We start from the raw sequence: 23,196 nt of genomic DNA, 5'->3' as shown, positions 1-23,196 counted from the left end.
TATAAGCACCCCTAGGGTTTGTTTGTTTTTCGGCTAAAATTCACACCTGCTAATGATCCTGGGGAATGGAGAAATAATTAATGGATAATCACCAAAAGAAGAAATCAGTTTTGCCTCCTAACAAAGACACCTAAATAGCTACACAAACATAAAAATCTGATTGGCCAAACACCTGACTTTTAATCAATTCTTTCCCTTCTCAGAGATATTACTAGAAACCAGTTGTCATTTGCTTAGTCTGTAGAAGCTCCGTTACCAACTTCTAAATGAAGTTCCCTCTCTAGCTCTATGCCTTAAAGCACTGCATTTGTCTTCAGTACGTCAGGGGTTCAGGTCTTGAGTGTGGTTAGCGCATATTTGATATTCATTTTTCTACCAGAAAACCCAGCACTTCTCAAACCCCCTCTCCCCCACTCCAACACACACTCCTGCAGCATAACACCACAACCAGCCAAGCTGAAGTGAACTCTTCTATCTGTTGCCCTGTGCGGATATTGCATAGCAGGAAATCCATTCCTACCACAATGGCTTGTAGCCGAGAGCAAATGAATGTATCTGATGCACAATGCTGATGAAAAACAACAAAGTCCACATACATACATACTCCTTTGATAACTAATAGGGAGCTGTGCAAAAGAGGGATGGTGAGAGTGGAAGTTGAACCGGTGACCTTGAGAGGTTGCACTAGGCACATTAACCTGGTGAGCCAGAAATGCTTTCTTTGAGCTGATTGTGACATGTTAGGTTTATACTGGTTTATATGTTTCCTATGTGGGTTTCCCAGATGTATAATCTAACAATGAGGGTAATGTTATGCAACTGTAGCTAGATGAGGTGTAAGCAGAAGGCTATGTGTGGAACGGAAGAGTGGTGAAACCCAGGTGTGTAAGAAGGAAAATATTTCCCTACAAACCACAAGATGGAACAATACCACCTTGTCCATCCTCCCTAGTAATGCCATCTTCTTAATTATTCTATTTGCAGGCTCTGAGGCAGGGATCTCAAAATCCCTCCTCGAGGGCCTCAATCCAGTCAGGTTTTTAGGATTTCCCCAATGAATATGCATGAGATCTATGTGCATGCACTGCTTTCAATGCATATTCATTGGGGAAATCCTGAAAACCCGACTGAATTGCGGCCCTCAAGGAGGGACTTTGAGATCCCTGCTCTGAGGTCATGTCATTGGACTGGTGAGCAAATGGGAGACATGACAACCCCTAGTTCCCTCCCCCCCACTTCTTACCTTTCCAACCTGGCCCTCAGACAAAGATCAATGTGATAAGAGTGATCCATTTACAGCAGTACCTAAGGAAATAATAATGCCTGTGCATTACTCAATGTATCAGACTGGGCCCTGGCATTCCTTTGGTAAGTAATCACAACATATTTAAATGGTTTAAGATTTTTATTGTAGAATATCATGTCATTTCATTGACACTCAAAAGTCCAGAAAAGCGGTGTGAAATTGTAACATGCAACTGCAGTTCGCTGAGATGGATCACATCTACACCGGTATACAGAGTAAGCCACTCCTAGGTCCAAATCAACTCCCAGCCTACAGGAGGAAAGGGTACAATGTCAGTGCCTGTGAAATATTAAGATTTCCTCATGGTAGGGTAAGGCAGGTTGTAGGAAAAGGAAGACAGATTCAGAGATGTAGAATGTTCTTCGGTGCACTGGAAGAAAGGAAAGTAAGGAGGTCAGAGAATCAAGGCCAGAGGTTTCTGCAATAGAAGCAAGGGAAATAAAAGCCGCCGTCCTTGTTACAAGAGTCCATATGTGAGCTAAGAACCTACACACACTGTTTGGAATGTTGAAGGTTAGTAGAAGTGAGCACAAATGTCTCTTACCTACCTATGCACAAGTATCAGGAATACGTCACAGGATCCGCCCGTATCACAGGAACAGCTTCACGATGAGATGCTAGCCACAAGAGGAGGAGGAGGAGGTCAGCTGGGCCCGAACACCTGCAAAGAGGGGAAGCATGTTAATACATTGGAAAAGTCCCCCACCTCAAACTGCCACAATACCTACAGTTACCCTATAGCTTCAGTTGAACTTGAAGTACCAGCATGGAGAAGGGAGGGGGGGTGCTATAGTCTTATGCTACACAGAAACTTGTAGACCAATACCATCATTAACTCCTACAAGATGTGGAAAGCTGAGCAGCATATAGGCTTCTGATAGCCATAGTTTAACATTTTAGCAGTATAGGTCATCTAATCGGCTTTCTCTGAGCTTCCACTATAGATATCATTTATACCTAAAATTAAGGGGGTGTTCAATCAACACACATGCTAACCTAACACCAGCATGTGTCGATATACGATTTGTTGTTGGTAACACAACAAAAAACCAAGAGGTCCTAAACTGCTAGCTCTTACCAGGCCATCAAGAAGCACATTACGATGCCCTTGTATGGTGACGATGAAAGTCTTGGACATCCAACCTGCAACAAGAGTATGAAAGCTGTTAGCTATTTGACATGTGGGCAATTCATCATAAAGCCTGCTAATGGAATGATATACAGGAGCAACATAGTGAATGAGGCCAAAAACAAAGCTAGCTATAGTTGATTCTTACCTATTATTCTACCTTTAATACTTGAGCTGCTACCAATAACTTCTTGCTTTGGTGGTCAGGGACATCTGAGCTTTAACTGCTGCCTAGAGAAAGAGGCATCATCACATTCACTCACATGAGACAGAGACAGACAGAGAGAGAGAAGCTGTTTGGGGTTCACATAAATATACTCACCATTATCCCAAGAAATGGCCTCTTATTAGGTTGTCCCTGACCACCTGCCCTCTCCTACGCTCCTCTTGCTCAGGTAGAGGCCTGCGTCTAGGTTGGATGTCCTCGTCATCGTCACTGTCTTGGACTGGCTCAGGAGGGTCTGGCATCTGTCTTCTCAGTGCTAGGTTATGTAGCATGCAGCAGGCAACAAACATCTTGGACACCTTGTCGGGCCTGTACAGCAGTTGCCCTCCTGAGCGGTGTAGACATCTAAAGCGGGACTTGAGCAACCCAAACGCACGTTCCACGATGGTCCTTGTGGTGTTCAGGGCCCGGTTATATCGCTCCTCCTCTGGCTGTTGGGGACGCACAATTGGGGTCATCAACCACGTCCTTAGGGGATAGGCACGATCACCTGCAAGGAGAAACAATATTAGAAAAGGGGCACATATCTGTTGTCCATTGTTCTGCATCATCCTCCAAAGTTAGCCATGACCCTGTGGTAAAATGAGAGAAAGGCGGTTAATGTAGCAAAGCTTTATCTGCAGTAGTACGTTAACTCACCAACCAGCCATCCACCATGGATTTCACCCCTCTGGAACCTGGCACCTAGGCCGGAGTGGGCCAGGATATAAGCGTTGTGGCAGGACCCTGGGAAGCTGGCACACACATCCGTCACCTCCATGGTAGCACTACAGACCACCTGCATGTTCATGGAATGATATGCCCTCCGGTTCCTAAATTGCCTTTCAGTTTCAGCAGGTGGTCTGAGTGCTACGTGTGTGCAGTCTATAGCTCCCAGGACAGAGGGGAAATGTACCAGTTGAGCAAAACCCCTCATTGTGCGTCGCCGCTCTGCCTCACTCATCGGAAACTGGATATACATAGCAATACGCCTTAAAAAGACTTCCAAAAACTTATTGATTATCCTGGATACAGACAATTGACTGATGCCAGCCCCAGCTCCCAGCCTTTGGAAGGTTCCTGTAGCCAAAAACCCCAGGGCTGTAGTTACTTGTACATAAACTGGAAGGGAATGTCCCCTAAGAGTGGTGCGCTCCAAATCCACCTGCAGTTGCTCACAGAGATAAACTATGGTCTCCTGATTAAATCTAAAGAGACCAATACACCACTCATCTGTCATATCAAGGAAGTTCGCCCTGGGGGCCTGGCGTCGGCGTCGGCCTGGGCCTCTGCCTCTAACCTGGCCACGCCCCAGGGCCAGACCCCTTCCTCTGCCTCTAAGCTGGCCACGCCCCAGGGCTGGGGCCAGACCCCTTCCTCTGCGCAACAATCTATTGCGGGCAACCACACGTACGAAACCCTTAAAGTCGTCAGCCATCTCTCAAACCAACACCAGACCAAAGACACCAACGACAAGTACACAACAAAAGGGAGAAGATGGGGGAAAGGAGAAACAGTGAAATCACAGCACAAAGTCACAGTATCACAAATCAAGCATCAGAAGTACGAACGCACGGGAGTCTAAAGGAGACAAAATAATGCTGTTTTTTAGAGTGCCTTATATACCATGGCCGCCTAAGTAGCGTCTGACGTCATAGAAGCCGTTAGAATTTTCAAATCTGTTTGGACGTTCATTGGGTGTTCTCTGATGAAATACACCTGTAGACACTTGCAATTATTGCCCTCACTTGTCAAAGCTTTTACCTAAAGCCATTTCTGGAGACTCTCATTCCCAAATCCCTAGCATAGCTCAGTTCTTAAGAGCACTGCATATATCTTCCAAAGGTCAGGGGTTCAAATCCTGACTACAGTTACCAAAGACATAATATTCTCTTTTTTGCACCCAAACAAACATGCATACTGTTTTGAGTTGAGCTTTCATTATCAGCAGCTATTCTCAGATTATTAAAGCAGCCTATTGTGTCACATTTTGAAACCCCTCACCCGTACCACGAATGCATATCCTGAAAACCTGACCTGGCTCTGGAATTCCCTACACTTATGAGAGCTGGCACACGAAAGTGCCTTAGTTGGCTAAACTATGTGAACCTCCTGAGATTATGCCTATTACTTTCTAATCTTCATTTATTTCATTTATAACTTGTCATTGTGTTTGTTCAAATGTAGATTGTGTGAACTTAAATACATGGGGGGGAGGTGAAGTCCCATCAGGTTTACATGGTAAGCTTCTAAGCGTTCTGCTATACTTTTTTGTATAACAGCGATATCGGCGTGGTATAGTATGTAATCTACAGTGTTGATGTAGCGCGGAGCGGACACTGCAAGCACGCCCAAGCGGCACAAAAAACGTCATCGCGTTTTTTTGCGTTGTGACATCATAGAATCGCCCGTTCTTCATACGCAGTTATTTCTTCTAAAATGGCAGCCAGGAGACAGCCAAATTTTTCCACAGAGGACTCCAGGCTGCTGGCCAGGCTGTTCTTGCCACATGAACACCACTACTTTGTGGTTCCTGGCCACCGCAGGTCATACCTGCAGTTCAGGGAATCCTGGACCCGCCTGACCCGGCGGTACAATAGAAGAGCCTCCTGTGCCAGGGAAGTAAATATTCCAAGTCAGGCCCTCACAAATAATCATGTAAAAAGTAATGATGATGGAAACCTGTCTCAATCAAATTGGTCATGTTTTTGTGGGTAAATCTTGATTCCTTTTTAAAACTACAATTGTGCATAATAAATCTTTTACATTGAATACTAAAATTAAAGCACATCCCAAAGGAGCAGTAGTAGGATTTCAAATGACAAATTCAGCTCCTAAAGCACATCTATCCCATTCACACCATGCACACAAGTAATTTTAGGGTCACCAGCATGGCATTTGTAATAGAAACATCTTGAAATCAACTTTGCCAAAGGAAAACAAATGTATTAAAGTGCTCCTATGTCATTTCAAGTACCTACAACTTTCCTTTCCCATATGTATGTATCAATCTGCAGGTCTAGGGAGATATTGGCTTAACATTTAAAGTGACAGTCAGTACCCTGACGTCAGGGGTTTAAAGCCACACTGCTCCTTCTGACTAAACTATTTTATTGCCCCTGCTGCATAATTGTAAGCTCACCAGGACAGGAAATATTGCTTGACTAGATTAATAAAGTCATGCAAACTGTAATGTGGGGCAGTGCTGATAGGCTACAGCCTCAGCACCCTGGGGTTGTGAGTTCAATCCCACACTCCTCCTTGTGATGCTGGCCATGTCACTTCACACCCCCCCCCCCATTGTCCCAGGTACAGTAGAGAGATAGCGAGGCCTTCAGCACAGAAAGGGGAAAATGCTGGAGTACGTGAATACATTCATGTAAAACATGTGTCAGAAGGGGGTGGAGGCAGCCAGCAAAGCCGATAGGGGCTCTTGGAGGCCAGCGTACTCCATTTTTATGTGCTTATAGAGGTCAATACTTAAGTAAACATGTTATGCCACAGTGCTATATGGCACTCATCATATCCCTCCCTCCCTCTCCTTTCTTTCTCTCTCTCTATTATCCAGGTTGAGGATCTCAGGAAACGGGGTCGGCTGCTGAGGCACCAGGAGCGGGCCTTCCTTGAGGGGGTGAGGGAGGAATTGCGCACTGAAGCCGGTGAATAATGAGTCCAGCGTGTGGTTCTTTGTGATCAGCCTACCAGAATAGATGAAAATGCTTGAGTAGCTGTAAACCATTCTTAATCATAAAATCTGCAGTAAAGCTTCTATTGTGATATCATAACAGCCACCCTCCTCTGGTATGTCACAATGGGTTTATGGTGTTCTACTTGCCTCACTTACTTACGCTACATTTTGTTGTTTACAGTGGAGTAGGTGTTTTGCATCCTGTTATTAGCATTTGAAGAAAATAAAGTAGTAAAGAATGTCATGTTCAAAAGTGTTGTGGACATATCTGACTGTATCCTGTTTCCCTTTTGTCAAGCAGCAGCGCAGGCACCCCCTCAGGAGGCACCGCAGCTCATGGAGGGAGCCCCACCCTGGTCCTCTGCGGAGGAGGAGGAAGAAGAAGAGGAGGGGGAAGAAGAAGAGGAGGAGGGGGATGATTCCCCTTGGCAGCCCTCAGGCCCACCCACACCACCGCTACCCCACGGACCACCGCTGCCTGCACCACCGCCACCTGCCCCTCCACTACCCCACGGACCACCGCCACATGTCCCACCGCTGCCTCACGGACCACTGCCCCGAGGACCCCCACCACCATCCCCTGTTGGACTTTCCCCTTCCCCCAGCCATAGCCCTTCCCCTCACGCTCCTGCCCTTCCTGTTCCTGACCCTATCCCACCCCCTTTCCTTGCTGTCCCCCCCCAGGAGCAGCCCGACCAGCCTCAGGAGGGGGCGGTCAGGGAGATGGACCCCTTCTCTGCCCTCTTGGAGGAGGTGCAGTTATTGAGAGGGTGCCTGGAGAGGATGGAACATGCCCTCTTTTGGCTGGTAGCCGAAAGAGGGCATGGTTCCAGCAGCCGTGAACCCTCTCAATGACTGCACCTCTTCTGCCCCCCTCGCCTGAGGTAGCTCAAGCTACTCTTGGGGGGCACCCACCCTCTTTCCCTGCGTTATGTGTGTGTAAATAGTTTTGTTTTTAAAAGTTAAGTTTACAAAGGTTACAAATATATTTTAATAAAAGAATTTTGTTTATACTTTAAACTTTCCTGTGTGGCTTTAGCTTTGTAGCATCTTCAGTTTAGTGGACAGAGGGATAGGGGTTCAGGAGGGACTGCTGACTGGGCCCTTTTCAATATAACAACAAGGTGACATATAGAATGTTTGACAATCTTTATTGGGGTCTGTCATTCTATTACCTGCTAGCCACTCTGATGTAGAATCATTGCAGAATCTAGGAAAGAAGCAAGCGAGTGTAACGGTATATGCAACTGTAGGTAGATGATGACATCTCAGCTTTGATGTACAAAGTAAGCCACTCCCTGTTCCAAAGTAAATGGCTACATAAGGAAGAGAATATAAGTCACTGTGGTAGATTTGTTATTGAGGAATAGGGCTACTGCTAGGAAGAGTTGGATCCACACCAGGAGAATCCAAATGAGACGTGGGGTTTTCTTCCTTTCACAGAAGGCGATGGAAGTAAAGGCCAGATTCCTCAATCTATCCTCTTGGTTCTTGAGCTGTATGGTAACTACACCCAAAATAAATAACAAAAAACAGCCTGCACTATTTTGGTTAAGCTGGTGTGGAAACCACAAAGATGGTCACAGCTGCACTGGTCTCAGTAAGACAAAACTGGATCTGACAATACCGCAGGATGAACTACAGTTGGCTGTCCAGGACACCTGAAAACAGAAAAGAGGAGAAGCTGGTTTACACAGGGTTCACAAACAGGGGTTCAACCCCCAAGGTCCATATCTGTCCTCCCTTCCCTGAAGCAATGTGTTAACCTCATTTATGTTGAGTGGCTTAGATATCACCGTGGTATAGTTGTTAAAGCAATAGCCTTAACTCGCTGATGGTGTGGGTTAATATCACCTGTAATCCTCCACCGCTACAGGTCTATTACATAAAGTTGGGATAAATGTTTCAGCACCTGGTTAGAACTCATGTGAGGGAATAGACTAACTGAAAACAAAGTTTGTGTGCATATAACAGCAGGAATGCGTGCCATGGTGTTCTATGAGGCCAACATTATCAATTTACTATTGTTCCTGAAAGTCATCAAGGATACCTGTATGAAGAGAACAATAGAAGTGTGAAACATGTTAGCTTTGTGAACATTTATTTCACTCATCAGAAGAGTGACTAAAGTGTACCTCAAGTATAGTTCTAAGAGTCAAGTGAAGAATAGTAGAGTAAGCAAATAAAGGTTACCATATATCATTCTCACCTACAACTGTTTGGCCAGGTGCAAGCTGATGTGCTGAGCTGCTCGTCTGGTCTCTCTCTGGCAAACACACTGGGGTGATGAGCATAGTCAACCTGAAATGAATAGAGAGAAACATGTTAACAAAGACCTATGTCTCCAAAATTAAACACTGAAGTTGTGGCAGAACACACACCTAGAAGTAACAGAAGTGCTAACATACCTTTAGACTACTTATTAAAAATGGCAGCTACAGCTGACCCCTTTTGATAATAAAGATGCCTAACCCATTAAGCACTCATTGGGAGTTTTCCACCTGAACCATGTACACTGATTGGATGTCCCCTGAATGGCAGTGTTCCCCCCCCCCAACACACCCGACCTATTCTTATCAATGAGTTAATACACACAACCATTCCTCATCTGATTTTAACTTGCCTGTAATTTGATTCTACAAAGAATTAACTTTAGCTCTATGAACACATCCATTTTACTTACATATCCATTTTTCTGGCACCAAAATTTCTACCAGCATGGGTGCTCTTACAGTCATTATCAGTCATTTTTGTCAGCCCTGTGGAATGGAGAGTAGGAGATATCAGAAATAAAATAACTATTATAAACAATAGCACACAATGAAAGTCCATAAAGAGAAGTCAGTTCTTGCTGGTTGTTTATTTTGGCTCTATCTAAGGACACCTAAGTAGCTTACAAAATATCGTTCTCATCTTGACTTACTATCTGAGCTGCTAGCAAGCTGCTTCTAGAAAAGATAAAACAACATATTAGAATGACATGTAGCTTGTTAATGGCTCTGTGGAATAGAGAGAAATGGGAGGCAGAGATAGGAAAGAAAACGTAAAAGACTAAGACAGAGTAAAGTCTCAAACGTCTGCATAAGCAATAGGACAGAATAGAAAGGAAACACTGCTCACCTGGACCTTCTTATACCCATGCACGCCTATATAGCGTCTGACGTATGGCGGGAAAACGTTCTCTATGCTTATTGGGCGCCGTTCGCGTGCGGTTGCTTGTCCCGCTTCCTAACCACGCCCATCACACCTCATTGGGTGTCCTATGGGTGTGTGTTTGAACGTGTTCTACAAGTAGCCTGAAAAGCTGGCTGCACCTTGCAACATGGCTCCAAAACGTAAATCTAATTTTTTGCCTGGAGAGTTGCAGATCCTTGTGGCCCAAGTCGGGACCAACTATGATTCCCTCTTTGGGAGGGATGCTGATAGGATTGGGACAGAAGGCCAGCATGCTATCTGGAGAAGAATCTGCAGTGACATAGATTCAGTACACCATCAGGGCCATGATATAGAGGCTCTGAAAAAACGGTGGCGTGCCCTGCGGAGAGAGGTCCGGCGGAAGCAAGAACAGATCGATGCGCAGGGTCCTTGCGGCAATCTCCAACTGACTGTCCTGGAGAGTGAGGTGATGGACATAGTGGGTCCTGGAATAGCACCTGTTGTGGGAGCCATTGATACTTCCCTGGGGCACCAAGGTAAAATCACTTTACATAGAAGCCATTGACTTGTTGGTGTTTTAACTCATATTTTATATCTTTCTAAACTATCTTTTCTAAACTACAACAGTACTATACAACCAATGCAATTCATAGTAATACAATAAAAGCCATTGCCTGTTTTTGATACTCTTGGCAGCCTTGGCAGTGGAATAAGTTGCTAATGTTCCATATGTTAGCCTGCATAATACCTTGTAAATGACCAGATGTACAGTATTGTGACCTGTGATGCAATTCAAATTATGTTCTCAGATGTTACCGCTTTCAACTAATACCAATGTGTATTTTCTTGTCTTTTTGCAGAGGTGTCCCATCCTCCTGCTGCTGCTGATAGGGATGAAGGGGAGGAGGAGGAGGAGGAGGAGAAAGAAGTGGCTGGCCCATCGTGCGCCACCCCTCCTCCTCAGAAGTGATATGCAACCTGCACCGGCGCCCCCCCCTTCATCCCCATGATGACAACAGGGCAGTAGAGGAGGGGGAAGAGTTGGAGAGGGAAGAAGAGGTTGGTGAGGTCGGAGCCCTGGGGGAGGAGGATTTCCATCAGGGTGATGAGCTGAAGGCCCCCCTGATGAGGTGACCCGTCAATTGGTGGAGGTGGGTGACCACATCCACCAAAGACAAAGTTTGCTCATCAGGGAGGTGGCTGAGATAAAAGAATCCACATATGTCATCGCCAGGGAGGTCCAAACCATGAACCAGCACTTGGCCTCCCTGGTAGCAGAGCAAGCTGCGACACGAGCCCAGCAGGCTGCCATGCTAGAGGAGCAGGCTGGGACGCGCCGTGCTCTGGAGGACATGTGTGGCATTCTTACACACTTTCTCCCCCAGCTCATCACCCAGACTGCCTCCCCTGGGGATCCTGGAGCTCAATCCACCTCCCAGACCTCCTCCAGCCAGGCCCCCACCAGGCGGGGTTCCCCCCGGCCACCCATGCCCGGGGTCGAAGCCGTGGCCGGGAAAAGGAAAGGACCCCCATTAGGACCCACTATGTCCTCTGAACACTCCCAGGCCAGTCATGCCGCATGGACCCTGGGGCTCTGCTGGACCTCCTCTGCATGTACACACCACAGCCTCTATATCACGGTTCAGTCACTGCAGATCTTTCATCCAGATAGCCTCCTGGCCTGAGTGCCAATCTTCATCAGCTTCAACTCCCATCGAGGGCATCATAGTTGGATAATAACTATTACACCCTTCCAAGGATCTGTAGCTCTCCAGGAGCCATGTTGCCACCTTCATTCACCACTCTAAGTGCAACCTGTGCCATCTCTTTGCACCCTGGACAGTTGCCTCACTTCACCCAGCTGCAACCTGTGCCATCTCTTTGCACCCTGGACAGTTGCCTCACTTCACCCAGCTGCAACCTGTGCCATCTCTTTGCACCCTGGACAGTTGCCTTACTTCAGCAAGGTACTATCTGTGCCATATATTTGCATCCTGTATTATGCATTTTACCATCTATCATGTACAACGGCAAGCCAATGGATTGATGTTTTACAATAAATCAATCAAATAAATGAAACATATATAGCAGACAGTGTATTTGTGTTTCTGCATATATTGTATTCGTTAGGTGCTTCACGGAGCTACATTGCTGTATCATATGGTTTACAGAGGTATGTCCCAACAGTGTCATGAACGACCACTAGGCCAGTTAGGGTTTGAGGATACCCCTAATGGATATGCATAGTGGTAGATTTGATGGCTGACACCTCCATTAGATGCTGGTCTCTCATGCATGCTCATTAGGGCTATTCCTTACAATCCTCTTATCCCACGTTTCACAACCTAGCTCTCTATGCATCAACATCTGTCCCTCTCTTTTCAGTTATTTTCCTTGATGCATACCAATGGGAGGGGGGGCTGGAACCTACATGCCATCTCTCCTTTCCACCTCAAAACCTAGTGTTTCTCCCTAACCTCCTTCCATCCCCAGTGTCAACCTTTCACCCATTCTGTTTGCAAATGCCCTCGCATCCCTAATCTCTCCTTGCCTCCATGACATCCTCCACCTCTTGCTTTTATCTTTTCTCATTCCAAACTACTATCCAGCATATCTCTCAGTCTCTCTCCCCCCTCCCCCAAGTCTGGCCATTTCTAGACACCTCTCCTGCATTCAACTTAAGAATCTCATTAATATCTATCCCATTTGGTGCAGTAGCTGCCTTGGTTGATGTCATATTTCCCATGTTTAAACACAGGTTCCCATCCATTCCACTTGGAGTTAATTGAAAGTTGTAGGCCCCCCCCCCCTCTGCTCTTTCTTTTTGGTGTACTCTGCTGATATGGAAAATGGAGATGGGGCAGACCATGACATTATGAAAGCAGGAAGAGGGGTGGGCGTGGGCATTTGTGTGTAACCTGGCCTGGCCCCTTCTTTTCCCTAACAATTGATTCCCCTCCACACTTAACACAAAACCTAAGTCCTCAACAATCCCTCACACCAACACCCAGAAAAATCTATAAACTAAAGAAATACAGATAATGGGGGTGGGGAGGAGTGGCAAGGGCAGAAGGGAGTATAAAGGAGAACAGGCAAATCATAGCACAAAGTTTCATCATTGAGGAAACGGAACACCACAAACACCAACTCACATGAGGGGGTCTTACATAGGAAAAATGGCTGTGCCAAAGCTTTCTATATACTGAGCACGCCTAATTAGTGTCTGACGTCATAGGAACCGTTATGTTCTAAACAAAGTTCCCTCTATAGCTCTTTGCCTTAAGGCACTGCTTTTTATCTTCCATACATCAGGGGTTCAAGTCTTGAGTAAGGTTAGTAAATAGTTTATATTCATTTCTCAGCCAGGACACCTGGTAACCCTTTAGTCATGCCTTTACATATAAATATTTTGCTTCAGCTTTTATTATCTGCAGCCATTGTGTAATTTTTAATGCAACCTGTTCTCTCTCATGCTGAAAACCCTCCCCCACCCCAACATCCCCCCCTAACTGTCAAGCCAAACTGCATTGACCATTACTAATGTATCATTCTTCAACACCTGTCCAAGCCCTCTGAAGTTTGATTTAACTCATAGCTGTTGGCCAATGCCTATATTGCATCAAAAGAAACACATTCCTACTAGAATGGCTTGTAGTTGGAAGCAAATTAAAGTATCTCATGCACCTGTGGCTGCAGAATGCTGATGAGAAACAGCAAATTCCACCACTTATGAGTACTGTTAGGATGCAACGATAAAAAAGTGAAGGTGAGGATGGGATTTGAACCAGGGTGCTTGAGAAGATGGACAAGGCGTAATAGAGCACATTAACCAGGCAATCCACAAATGTCATCTTGCTATCAGAGGAAAAGTTTCCTCTCATCACTGCTTAGGATGTCCGAGCCATGGTAAGCTGAAAATAGGTTTGTCTGGAAAGGGAAATGTGCACCTTACAAATGGCAAAGTCCACCATGTAGACCCTGTTATAAAAGCTAATAGGAAGCTGCTAGGACCTTATTAAAATGAGCAAAGGTGGGAGTTGAACCGGGGAGTTTGGACGAGGCGAATTAACCTGGTGAGCCAGAAATGCTTTCTTTGTGCTTATTGTGACATGATAGTTAATGAGATGATACATAGGCAGCTCAGTCACGTATGATATGAAAGGGCGGTGAGATCCATCTAAGCAGAAGCTGCTGTAACTCTATGGTTTAAACTCCTGTGCTAGTCGTACAGAGGTTGTGAGTTCTACACCCAGCACATCTTTTAATTGTGGCATAATACCTTGAAGGTGCTAGATAACAAACCGTGCAATAGCAATTTTGATTTGCTTATACCGCTTCTTATAGGCTGTTAATTCTGCTAGGAGACAAAACATTGTTGTTTTATATATTTTTTCTTCATGATTTCAGAAATGTATACTTTATCATTATAAAAACTAACAAAGTATGCCATGTTTAAAAGGAGAAATATAATTTGAGTTGAACTCAAATTCTTAGCATGGAAGGGGGAAAAGTTTATTTTTCTGCTACACAGAAAGTTGTACAGTAATGTTATAATCAACTCCTATAAGAAGTGGAAAGCATTATCAAGGTGCACCTGGAAGGTAGATATGCCACAAGTAAAATACAGGCCGGGAGTTGAACCCACAACCCCCGGAAGATCGGTACAGCGCCTTTACTCACTCTGCTACAGCACCTTTCACTCCAGTGTCTCTGGCTCCCCTGTCATAGCATACCTTAGTGATGTAGTAAGGTATGATCTACTTAGCTATCATCTCATAGTAGGCTTAGACAAAAGAGTGGTAGCTCAATGGTTAAAAGCGCTGCTTTCACTGAGCCCCAAACCCATATTCCCAAGTATGGTTGAATACATGTGATGTGGAGTCCAAAAGTGCTGTTTTGATCGAACGCAAGCTCCATTTTTCTAATGTGAAACCCAGACCATGCTCACACGCTAATCTTCATTCTAAGCACTGTACTAATGGATGTATGACTGTAAGTAATCTGTTCCATTTAGGCGTGATATGCGGAAAAGAGGTGTTCTTTGCCCTTAACGATCGGCGTCATTTGTGCTGCAATTCTTTAATACATATTTGATATTTGTTTTCTACCAGAAAACCTTCCAAATCTTTAGGCATTCCTTTGCTTAAACTTATTTGAGTTGATCCTTAAAATGATCTGCACCAATTCTCAGCAGCCTGTTCTCTGTCATCCTAGACCCCCTCCCCCACCCCAACACACACTCCTGCAGCATAACATCCTAACCCTAACCATGAAAAACAGCAAAGTCCACTATATATATATATATATATATATATATATATATATATATACCATTTTGAGTGCTAATAGGAAGCTGTGAAAAAGAGGTATGCTGATGGTGGGAGTTGAACCGGTGACCTTGAGAGGTTGGATCAGGCGCATTAACCTGGTGAGCTAGAAATGCTTTCTTTGAGCTGAGTGTGACATGATAGCTAATGAGATGATACATAGGCAGATCAGTCAAATATGATATGAAAGGGTGGTGAGATGGACCTAAGTAGAAGCTGCTGTAGCTCTATGGGTAAATATGCTGTGCTAGTCGTCCAGAGGTTGTGAGTTCTACACCCAGCACATCTTTTAATTGTGGCATACTACCTTGAAGGTGCACCTTGATGAGGTCAGCTGTGTGCAGCTGAAGAGCTCCACTTTGCAATGAGGGAAGATGAATGTTAAGGTGTGTATCTGTTTATTCTCTTTTTAAGTGCTGAGAAATGAAGCAATGTGTGCAATAATGATATGTGTTTCCTGTTCTTTCTTTGCTTTCAAAAGAGAGCCAATTGCAGTGCTGTTTGTTGAGAAAAAAAGGGGGTTGTTTTTAAACAGGAAAGCCATGTGTAAATTATATTATTGTTTGGGCAGAAATGTACTTTTTTATCCATGCAATATAATGTGTTCTATTGATATGGTGTCATTAAATTTATTAGGACAGAGAAAAGATGAAAAATACCTATTCAAACTCGCTATTGAAATTATTGGTGAAAAAAACACAGAGGACGTCTAGCTCGCGTTTAATAAGGAGCCGGAATCACGGAATTGAAAGTGCATTGAAATTCCTGTTAGACCAGCATTTTACGCCTACATTATACACGATATTTAGACGCGGGATGCCACCCAAGTAGCGCCTATGTAGTGCCCGCCCATCGGCATGCCCACAGCACGCCCACGTCTACAGATAAAGACGCGGCTATGCTTTCCATAGACGTCTACGTCTATTCTGGACGTCTAGCTCATGTCTACCTACGTCTAACTATCAACGCTAATTAAGACCCTTAACTCCGTAATTATTCAATTACTCTGGACGTCTAAAGCACGCCCAAGGTTAGACGTACTATAGAGAATTTACCCCTAAATGTTTAGCCATCTTTGTCGTTCAGTGTCATATTTTTAATGAACAACTGAAGGCAACACCAGACCATTACAAGGGGAGTAAAGTAAACTCTAAACTTTTTTTTATATCTGTCTCCACTTGCTAGAAGTGGAGCATAGCCTACCTTCTTGGGCCGCTTTGGCAGGACTAAAGGAATGTAAATTAACAGGTAAGGTTACATTTCACCATAGTTTTACAAACCACTGGCTAGTCTACAGGTTTCCACATGTATCAGCCAAGTTTCAGAAATGTTTTTGTTGAACAGAAGAGCCCATAAATCCAAATAAGGCATAGATCTATGAAGTCAGTAATATACTGCATTTTTGTAAAAGATACAGTATTAATTGTATTTCTCTGATTTTTCTGCAGATAAATCTAGAAGAAGAAAGCAGTGAATTATTTTATCAGAAGTTATTGGAATTGGAAAAACAAACTCTTAAAAAGCTGTCCGAGTCTGAAGAAGCATATACATAGCAGTATCTCTGATCTAGGATTTTTTTCAGAATTCATTCAGAATTATGCTGACTTCCCTTCAGTGAAAGTAAATTGCAGCCATTTTTGTTTGTTGATGGTACTAAACATTCAATGATACCTTATGTGTCCTACCGTAAGATTATGCAGGAAATATCACCAGTACTATGTACTTGCTATTATGAAGAAGTTTTTGGTGCTTCATTTTCCTCTTTATCTTTAAGAACTTTAAACAAATTGAACAAGGGATCTTGAAAAGGTTTCCACACTTTAAATTTTTAACACCATTTTTAAAAATATAATAATACCCGGGAGTTCTTGGCGGTTCACATCAATCAATCATAATACATACAGTACAAATAGATATACAAAATTGAAATCATCTAAAATTTTGGCAAAGTTAAAACTTACAGTGGGAAGATACAATTTAAAATGAGATAAAAATTATTAAGTAAGTAATAAGATACATTAGGATGCCAGTCCGTTGAATAATTGGGTTTTTATCTGTTTTCTAAAATCAAAGTAAGAGGAAGCTTCTAACGCAATTTTGACAAGCCATGTATTCAGTTTGGCCACCTGAAAATAAAAGGTTTTTATTGAGAGATATGCAAACAAGTGTACTCTTCGAGAGCTCTTGTTAATGTAACTCAGAGAGTCAGAGTAAAATGAGGGATAGGATAGCCTGGTAGCATGCCAAATACTGCTTTGTAGCAGATACATAAGAACTTACCGTATTTTTTACTCCATAAGACGCACTTTTTCCCCCAAAAAAAGTGGGGGGAAATAAGGGTGCATCTTATGTAGCAAATGCCACAAAAAAAAAAAAAACCAACTCCAGTATCTGTTTTTAATTCCGGCAGGCTTGTTCCTGATCCTCAGAGGCGGCTTTCGGCTTTGTGCAAGAGCTTGCTTCTGCAGTCGTTGGCCATGTTTTATGGTGTGTTCAGGTGCTGGTCAGTATGGGGGCGGCTGGCCATGCCTCCGTGGTAATTGCAGTTGGGCTGTCTTCAGGGGTGGATTGGACAGGCTTTGCGTGCAGGCCTGACTCTGCTGCCGATGTGTTGGGCAGGGCCATGATCGCCTAGCCTGTGTTACCAGCCAGCGGGGAACATAATGGGGTGGATCGGCAGCCCAGTAGGTGATGGCTCTTGGGTCAGCGTTGGAGCTGTGTGTCGAGCGATGGCGGGGAGCTGGAGTTTGAGGGAGGCCCGTGTTTTATGGTGCGTTCAGGTGCCAGTCGGCGTGGGGGCAGCTGGCTGTGCCTCCATGGTAATTGCGGTTCCGGGCTGTCTTTGGGGATGGATCGGACAAGCGCTACCTGCTGCATGCAGGCCTGACTCTGCTGCCAGTGTGTTGGGCGGGGCCATGGCCGCCTGGCCTGTGTTAGCGGCCAGCGGGGAATGCAACAGGGTAGATCGGCAGCCCGGTAGGGTCAGCGTTCAGAGCTGCGCGTCGAGCGACGACGGAGAGCTGGGGTTCAATGGGGGAGTCCCTGGAGTTGGTGGTCAGGTGCAGAGTGTTGGACACAGTCTGGCTCTGGAGTATGGCTCCTACTGTTTTCTGACCGCCGGTGCTGTAGAGGTGCGGCACGTGGCTTTCGCAGGATCTTAGTGTGGATGTCCTCAAACCTGCTGTTGGGGTTGGCGCCTCATCCAGTGGGCCTAGTTTAACTGGAGGCAGGGTGGAGGTTCAGTAATGGGATGGGCAGGCAGGTGACCCATTGTGGGAGTACTGTGAGAGTTGCTGCTTCTCTTCTTTGCTGGGATTAAAAACAGGTAAGGAGGGGGGATCCTGCCTGCCTTGTGCCCTGTTCACCTTGTGCCCTGTCTCAGCCTACCACTAGACCACCAGAGGGAGGACAGGGTACAGAGCCTGTCAGGGAGGGGTCAGAGTGCTGAGCTTGGCAAGGAGTGTGGGTTGGGCGCAGAGCCTAGCAGGGAGTGTGGAGTTGGGTGCAGAGCCTAGCAAGGAGTGAGGGGGGCTGTGTGCAGAGCCTGGGTTCAGAATGGTTTTTTTTTTCTTGTTTTCCTCCTCTAAATCTAGGGTGTGTCTTATGGAGCGAAAAATATGGTAAATAAGACTCTGGATTCCAATGGCAGCCAATGAAGCTTTTGATAGAATGGAGTAATATGCTCCCATTTTTTTTAAACCAAAAATAAGGCGAACAGCCGTATTCTGAACTACTCTCAACTTTTTTTGAGAGTTTTCTTAAAAGCACCCAAATATATGATGTTACAGTAGTCAAGAATACTTAAAATGGAAGATTGAGTTAACAAGCGAAAAGAGGCTTCACCAAAGTACTTCTTGATGGTGCGGACCTTCCAAAGCACCAAAATGCTTTTTTTAAATATTAAATCAGAATGTTTTTCCAATGTGAGATGTTTATCTCAAAAGCAAATTACATCACTTTTCCATATAATCATCCTATTTTGCAATACATTTTCCCCAGCATCGTACTAACTTCTTAATGCCATCAGCAAATGTTTTTGGTTGAGCATGAATATATTAAAGTGCATAAATGTTTTGAAGAACCCTCGTATTTCATTCTAAAAACTGAGTGCTGTGATATGATTCATTGAGAGCTAATTATATTGACTTCAATATTATGAGCAACTGAGAAGTACTCTTTGGCTCAGTTTGGAAATGTATCTTTACATGTATCTTTACATGAGTAGTTGCACTGAGTAGCCAAACTGTCATCACTGTTCCAAATTACCACCAACACTATTACTACTCTCTAACCATAAATTTAGACCTTTACCCCTGTATTCTATAAATGATGTGCAAATTTACACTCTACTCTGATAATGCACATGCAACTAAGGGCTCCTTTTACAAAGCCGCGCTAGGGCCTTAACGCATGGAATAGCGCGCGCTAAATTGCCGCATGTGCCAGCTGCTACTGCCTCCTTTTGAGCAGGCGGTAGATTTTCAGCTAGCACACGTTAATCCTGTAAAAGGAGCCCTAAGGAAATTATTTGGATTTGCACATGCGTATGGCTAAGCACTATTTTGTAACGATCAATGTACACATTATAACATAACATTACAATTCATTTATATACCACAACTACATTGCGGTGCAGCGCGGTTTACAGTTCTAAAATACTTATTCACAGTGAATTACAATTCAGCTATTTTAAAAAATTATTGAAAACATAAGTTTTTATCAATTTCCTGAAGATTTGGTATCAGATCTTAGAATCAGATTACCAAAGTTCTTATCCCATAAAGAACATAAGAAGCGCCATCTCCGGATCAGACCTTCAGTCCATCAAGTCCGGCGATCCGCACACGCGGAGGCCCTGCCAGGTATACACCTGGTTTATTTTATAGCCAACCATGCTTTATATGCCTCTCTCAAGGAGATATGCATCTAGTTTGCTTTTGAAGCCTAGGACTGTCGATTCTGCAATAATCTCCCCTGGGAGAGTATTCCAGATGCCAACCACTCTCTGTGTGAAGCAGAACTTTCTGACATTAGTCCTGAACTTGTCCCCCCTTAGCTTCATTTCATGTCCTCTTGTCCGTGTCAAATTGGACAATGTAAATAATCTTCTCTGCTCTATTTTGTCGATTCCTTTCAGTATTTTGAAGGTCTCGATCATATCCCTACGCAGTCTCCTTTTCTCAAGGGAGAACAATCCCAGTGTTTTAAGTCGATCCTCATATACCAGTTTCTCCATACCCTTCACTAGTTTGGTTGCTCGTCTCTGCACCCTCTCCAGCAGTTTTATATCCTTCTTTAGGTAGGGAGACCAATGTTGGACGCAGTATTCCAAGTGGGGTCTGACCATTGCCCTATAAAGCGGCATTATAACTTTCTCCGATCTACTCGAGATTCCTTTCTTTATCATGCCCAACATTCTATTTGCCTTCTTTGCCACTGCCGCGCATTGTGCTGACGGCTTCAGGGTCCTATCTATCAGTACACCCAGATCCCTTTCTTGTACACTTTTTCCCAGACTTGCACCTGACATTCTGTACTCGTATTCCTTATTCTTACTGCCTAAATGCATTACCTTGCATTTCTCCACGTTGAACTTCATCTGCCATTTCTCCGCCCATTTTTCTAACCGACACAAATCGCTCTGGAGTTCCTCACTATCCTCCTGCGATCTGATTTCCCGGCAGAGTTTTGTGTCATCTGCAAACTTGATGATCTCACTGGATGTTCCGTTTTCCAAGTCATTAATATAAATATTAAAAAGGATCGGTCCAAGTACTGAGCCCTGGGGTACACCACTAGTCACTATCTCCCAGTCGGAGAACTTCCCATTAATGCCCACTCTCTGCTTCCTGTTATCCAGCCATTTGCCTATCCATCTTTGTATATCTCCCTCTATGCCATGGCTTTGTAGTTTCCTGAGAAGTCTTTCGTGTGGAACTTTGTCGAACGCTTTCTGGAAGTCCAAGTATATTATGTCCACCGGCTTTCCACTATCAATTTGCTCGTTCACGGTCTCAAAGAATTGGAGTAAATTCGTCAAACACGATTTCCCTTTCCTGAATCCATGTTGACTGGGTTTCATCAAGTCGTGTGTGTCCAAGTGCTGAACTATGCTATCCTTGATCAGTGATTCAATCATCTTGCCTGGGACAGACGTAAGACTCACAGGTCTATAATTGCCCGGTTCTCCTCTCGATCCTTTTTTGAAAATTGGCGTGACGTTCGCTTTCTTCCAGTCGTCTGGTATCTGACCAGTTCTGATTGACAGGTTTGCAAGTTTTTGCAATAACTCTCCGATTTCAACCTTCAATTCCTTCAAGACTCTTGGGTGAATTTCATCCGGTCCAGGGGATTTGTCACTTTTAAGTTTGTCGATCTGGTAGTATATCTGATCTAAGTTCACTTCAACTGTGGTGAGGCTGTCCTCTATTTCTCCTGTAAACAGTTTCTCCGCTTCAGGTATTGTTGAGGTGTCCTCCTTCGTAAAGACGGACGCAAAGAAGGAATTTAGTTTGTCTGCGATCTGTTTATCTTCCTTGATGTACCCTTTTCTTCCCTTGTCGTCCAGGGGTCCCACTGCCTCTTTTGCAGGTTTTTTCCCCTTCACGTATCTAAAGAAGGGCTTGAAGTTTTTGGCCTCCCGGGCTATTTTTTCCTCATAGTCCTGTTTTGCATCCCTCACCGCCTTGTGACATTTCTTCTGTTCATCTTTATGTTTGTTCCAGGTTTCGGTTGTCTTTGTGCATTTCCATTTTTTGAAAGAGTCCTTCTTTTCTTTTATGGCTTCCTTCACCTGTATGGTAAGCCATGCCGATTCTCTTTTGCTCTTTGTTCTCCGATCTTTGGAAATCCTCGGAATGTAGAGATCTTGTGCTTCTGTGATAGTATTTTTCAGTAGGGACCATGCCTGATCTACCGTTTCAAGTTTGTCCACCATCTTGTCGAGTCGTTTTTCTACCATGGCTCTCATGCGATCGTATTTACCCTTTTTAAAGTTTAAGATGGTGGTTAAGGTTTTGGCATGTTTCCCTTTCCCGATGTCAAGTTTAAAGTTGATTACATTGTGATCACTCGTTCCCAGTGGAACCACGACTTCCACTTCTGTTATCGGTCCCGTGAGGCCATTTAGGACCAAATCCAAGGTGGCGTTGCCTCTTGTCGGCTCTTTTACCATTTGTTCCAGGAAGCAATCCCCTAGCACCTCCAGGAACTTGGCCTCCTTGCCGCAGTTGGAGGTTGCTAGTTTCCAGTCTATCCCTGGGAAATTGAAGTCTCCCAATATAATTACATTTCCTGTCTTGCATTCTTGTTTGATTTCCTCCATCATTTCTGAGCCAGTTTCCTCCGCCTGTCCTGGGGGACGATAGTAAAGGCCAATTTTTGTATCTGCGCCATATTGACCAGGAATTTTGATCCAGAGTGACTCAAGCTTCTCTTTCATTTCTGTTGTAACCATTTCAACAGAATCTATTCCCTCCTTAACATATAGAGCAATACCTCCACCTTTCTGCCCTACTCGATCTCTTCTATACAGTTTGTATCCTTGTAGTACTGTGTCCCATTTGTTTTCTTCATTCCACCATGTTTCTGTTATGCCAATGATATCCATGTTCTCATGTCTTGCTATCGTCTCTAGTTCTCCCATTTTCTTTCCTAGACTTCTAGCATTTGTATACATGCATCTAAGTTCCCTTCGTGTTACCTTTTTGGACCTTCTACTCTTGGCTGTCCTTACAGTTTCATTTACGGTATCCTTTACTGCTCCTGTGTCATCTCCCATGTTTGCTGTGTGGTCATCCCCTCCTGTGTCTGAGTTGTCCCTTCCTGCTTGTTCTCCTTTGTTGGCTGTGAGGTTGACCTCTCTTGTGTATGAGTAGTAGTCCTTTGTTCCTACGTCAGGGCATACTGTTGTCCGTACCATCGACCGGTGGTCGACTGTCGGCTTTCCCCTGTCCTTCAGTTTAAAGCCTTCTCTATTGCTTTCTTCATGTTGCCTGCCAAAACTCTTGCTCCTTCCTTGTTGAGGTGTAGTCCATCCCTTCTGTAGTACTTGCTTTTTCCCCAGAACGCCGTCCAGTTTCGCACGAAGTCGAAGCCTTCGTCTTCGCACCATCGTCTCATCCAGGCGTTGATCGCTTGCAATTCCCCTTGTCTCTTTCCATCTGCTCTTGGTACAGGAAGGATTTCAGAGAAGGCCACCTTCACCTCCCTGATCTTCAGTTGTCTTCCGAGTGAGCGGAGCTGGCCCTTCATCTCTTCCCTGTCATACTTCCTCCCGCTCACATCATTTGTTCCCACATGGATAAGCACAGCGGTGTCCACTCCCCCTGCTCCATCTATGATCCTGGAGATCCTGTTGGTCACATCCTTTACTCTTGCTCCAGG

At 44.5% G+C, this 23,196-nt stretch overlaps 1 protein-coding gene across 5 annotated transcripts in view; it reads left to right on the top strand.

Annotated features, from left to right (window-relative positions):
* The window catches only part of HSD17B7 (hydroxysteroid 17-beta dehydrogenase 7), a 228,951-nt gene extending 211,988 nt beyond the window's left edge, over positions 1-16,963 (top strand). For all 5 annotated transcript variants that reach the window (XM_033961532.1, XM_033961535.1, XM_033961533.1 and 2 more), the window contains one exon: positions 16,260-16,963. In XM_033961532.1, the coding sequence (XP_033817423.1) occupies positions 16,260-16,364 (105 nt within the window). In that variant the 3' untranslated portion in view covers positions 16,365-16,963. The remainder of the gene's footprint in view (positions 1-16,259) is intronic.
* The last annotated feature ends 6,233 nt before the right edge of the window (positions 16,964-23,196 follow it).

This window comes from Geotrypetes seraphini, chromosome 10 (genome assembly GCF_902459505.1).
Source record: "Geotrypetes seraphini chromosome 10, aGeoSer1.1, whole genome shotgun sequence".
NCBI lineage: Eukaryota > Metazoa > Chordata > Amphibia > Gymnophiona > Dermophiidae > Geotrypetes > Geotrypetes seraphini.
This window is presented reverse-complemented; position numbering and strand designations above follow the sequence as displayed.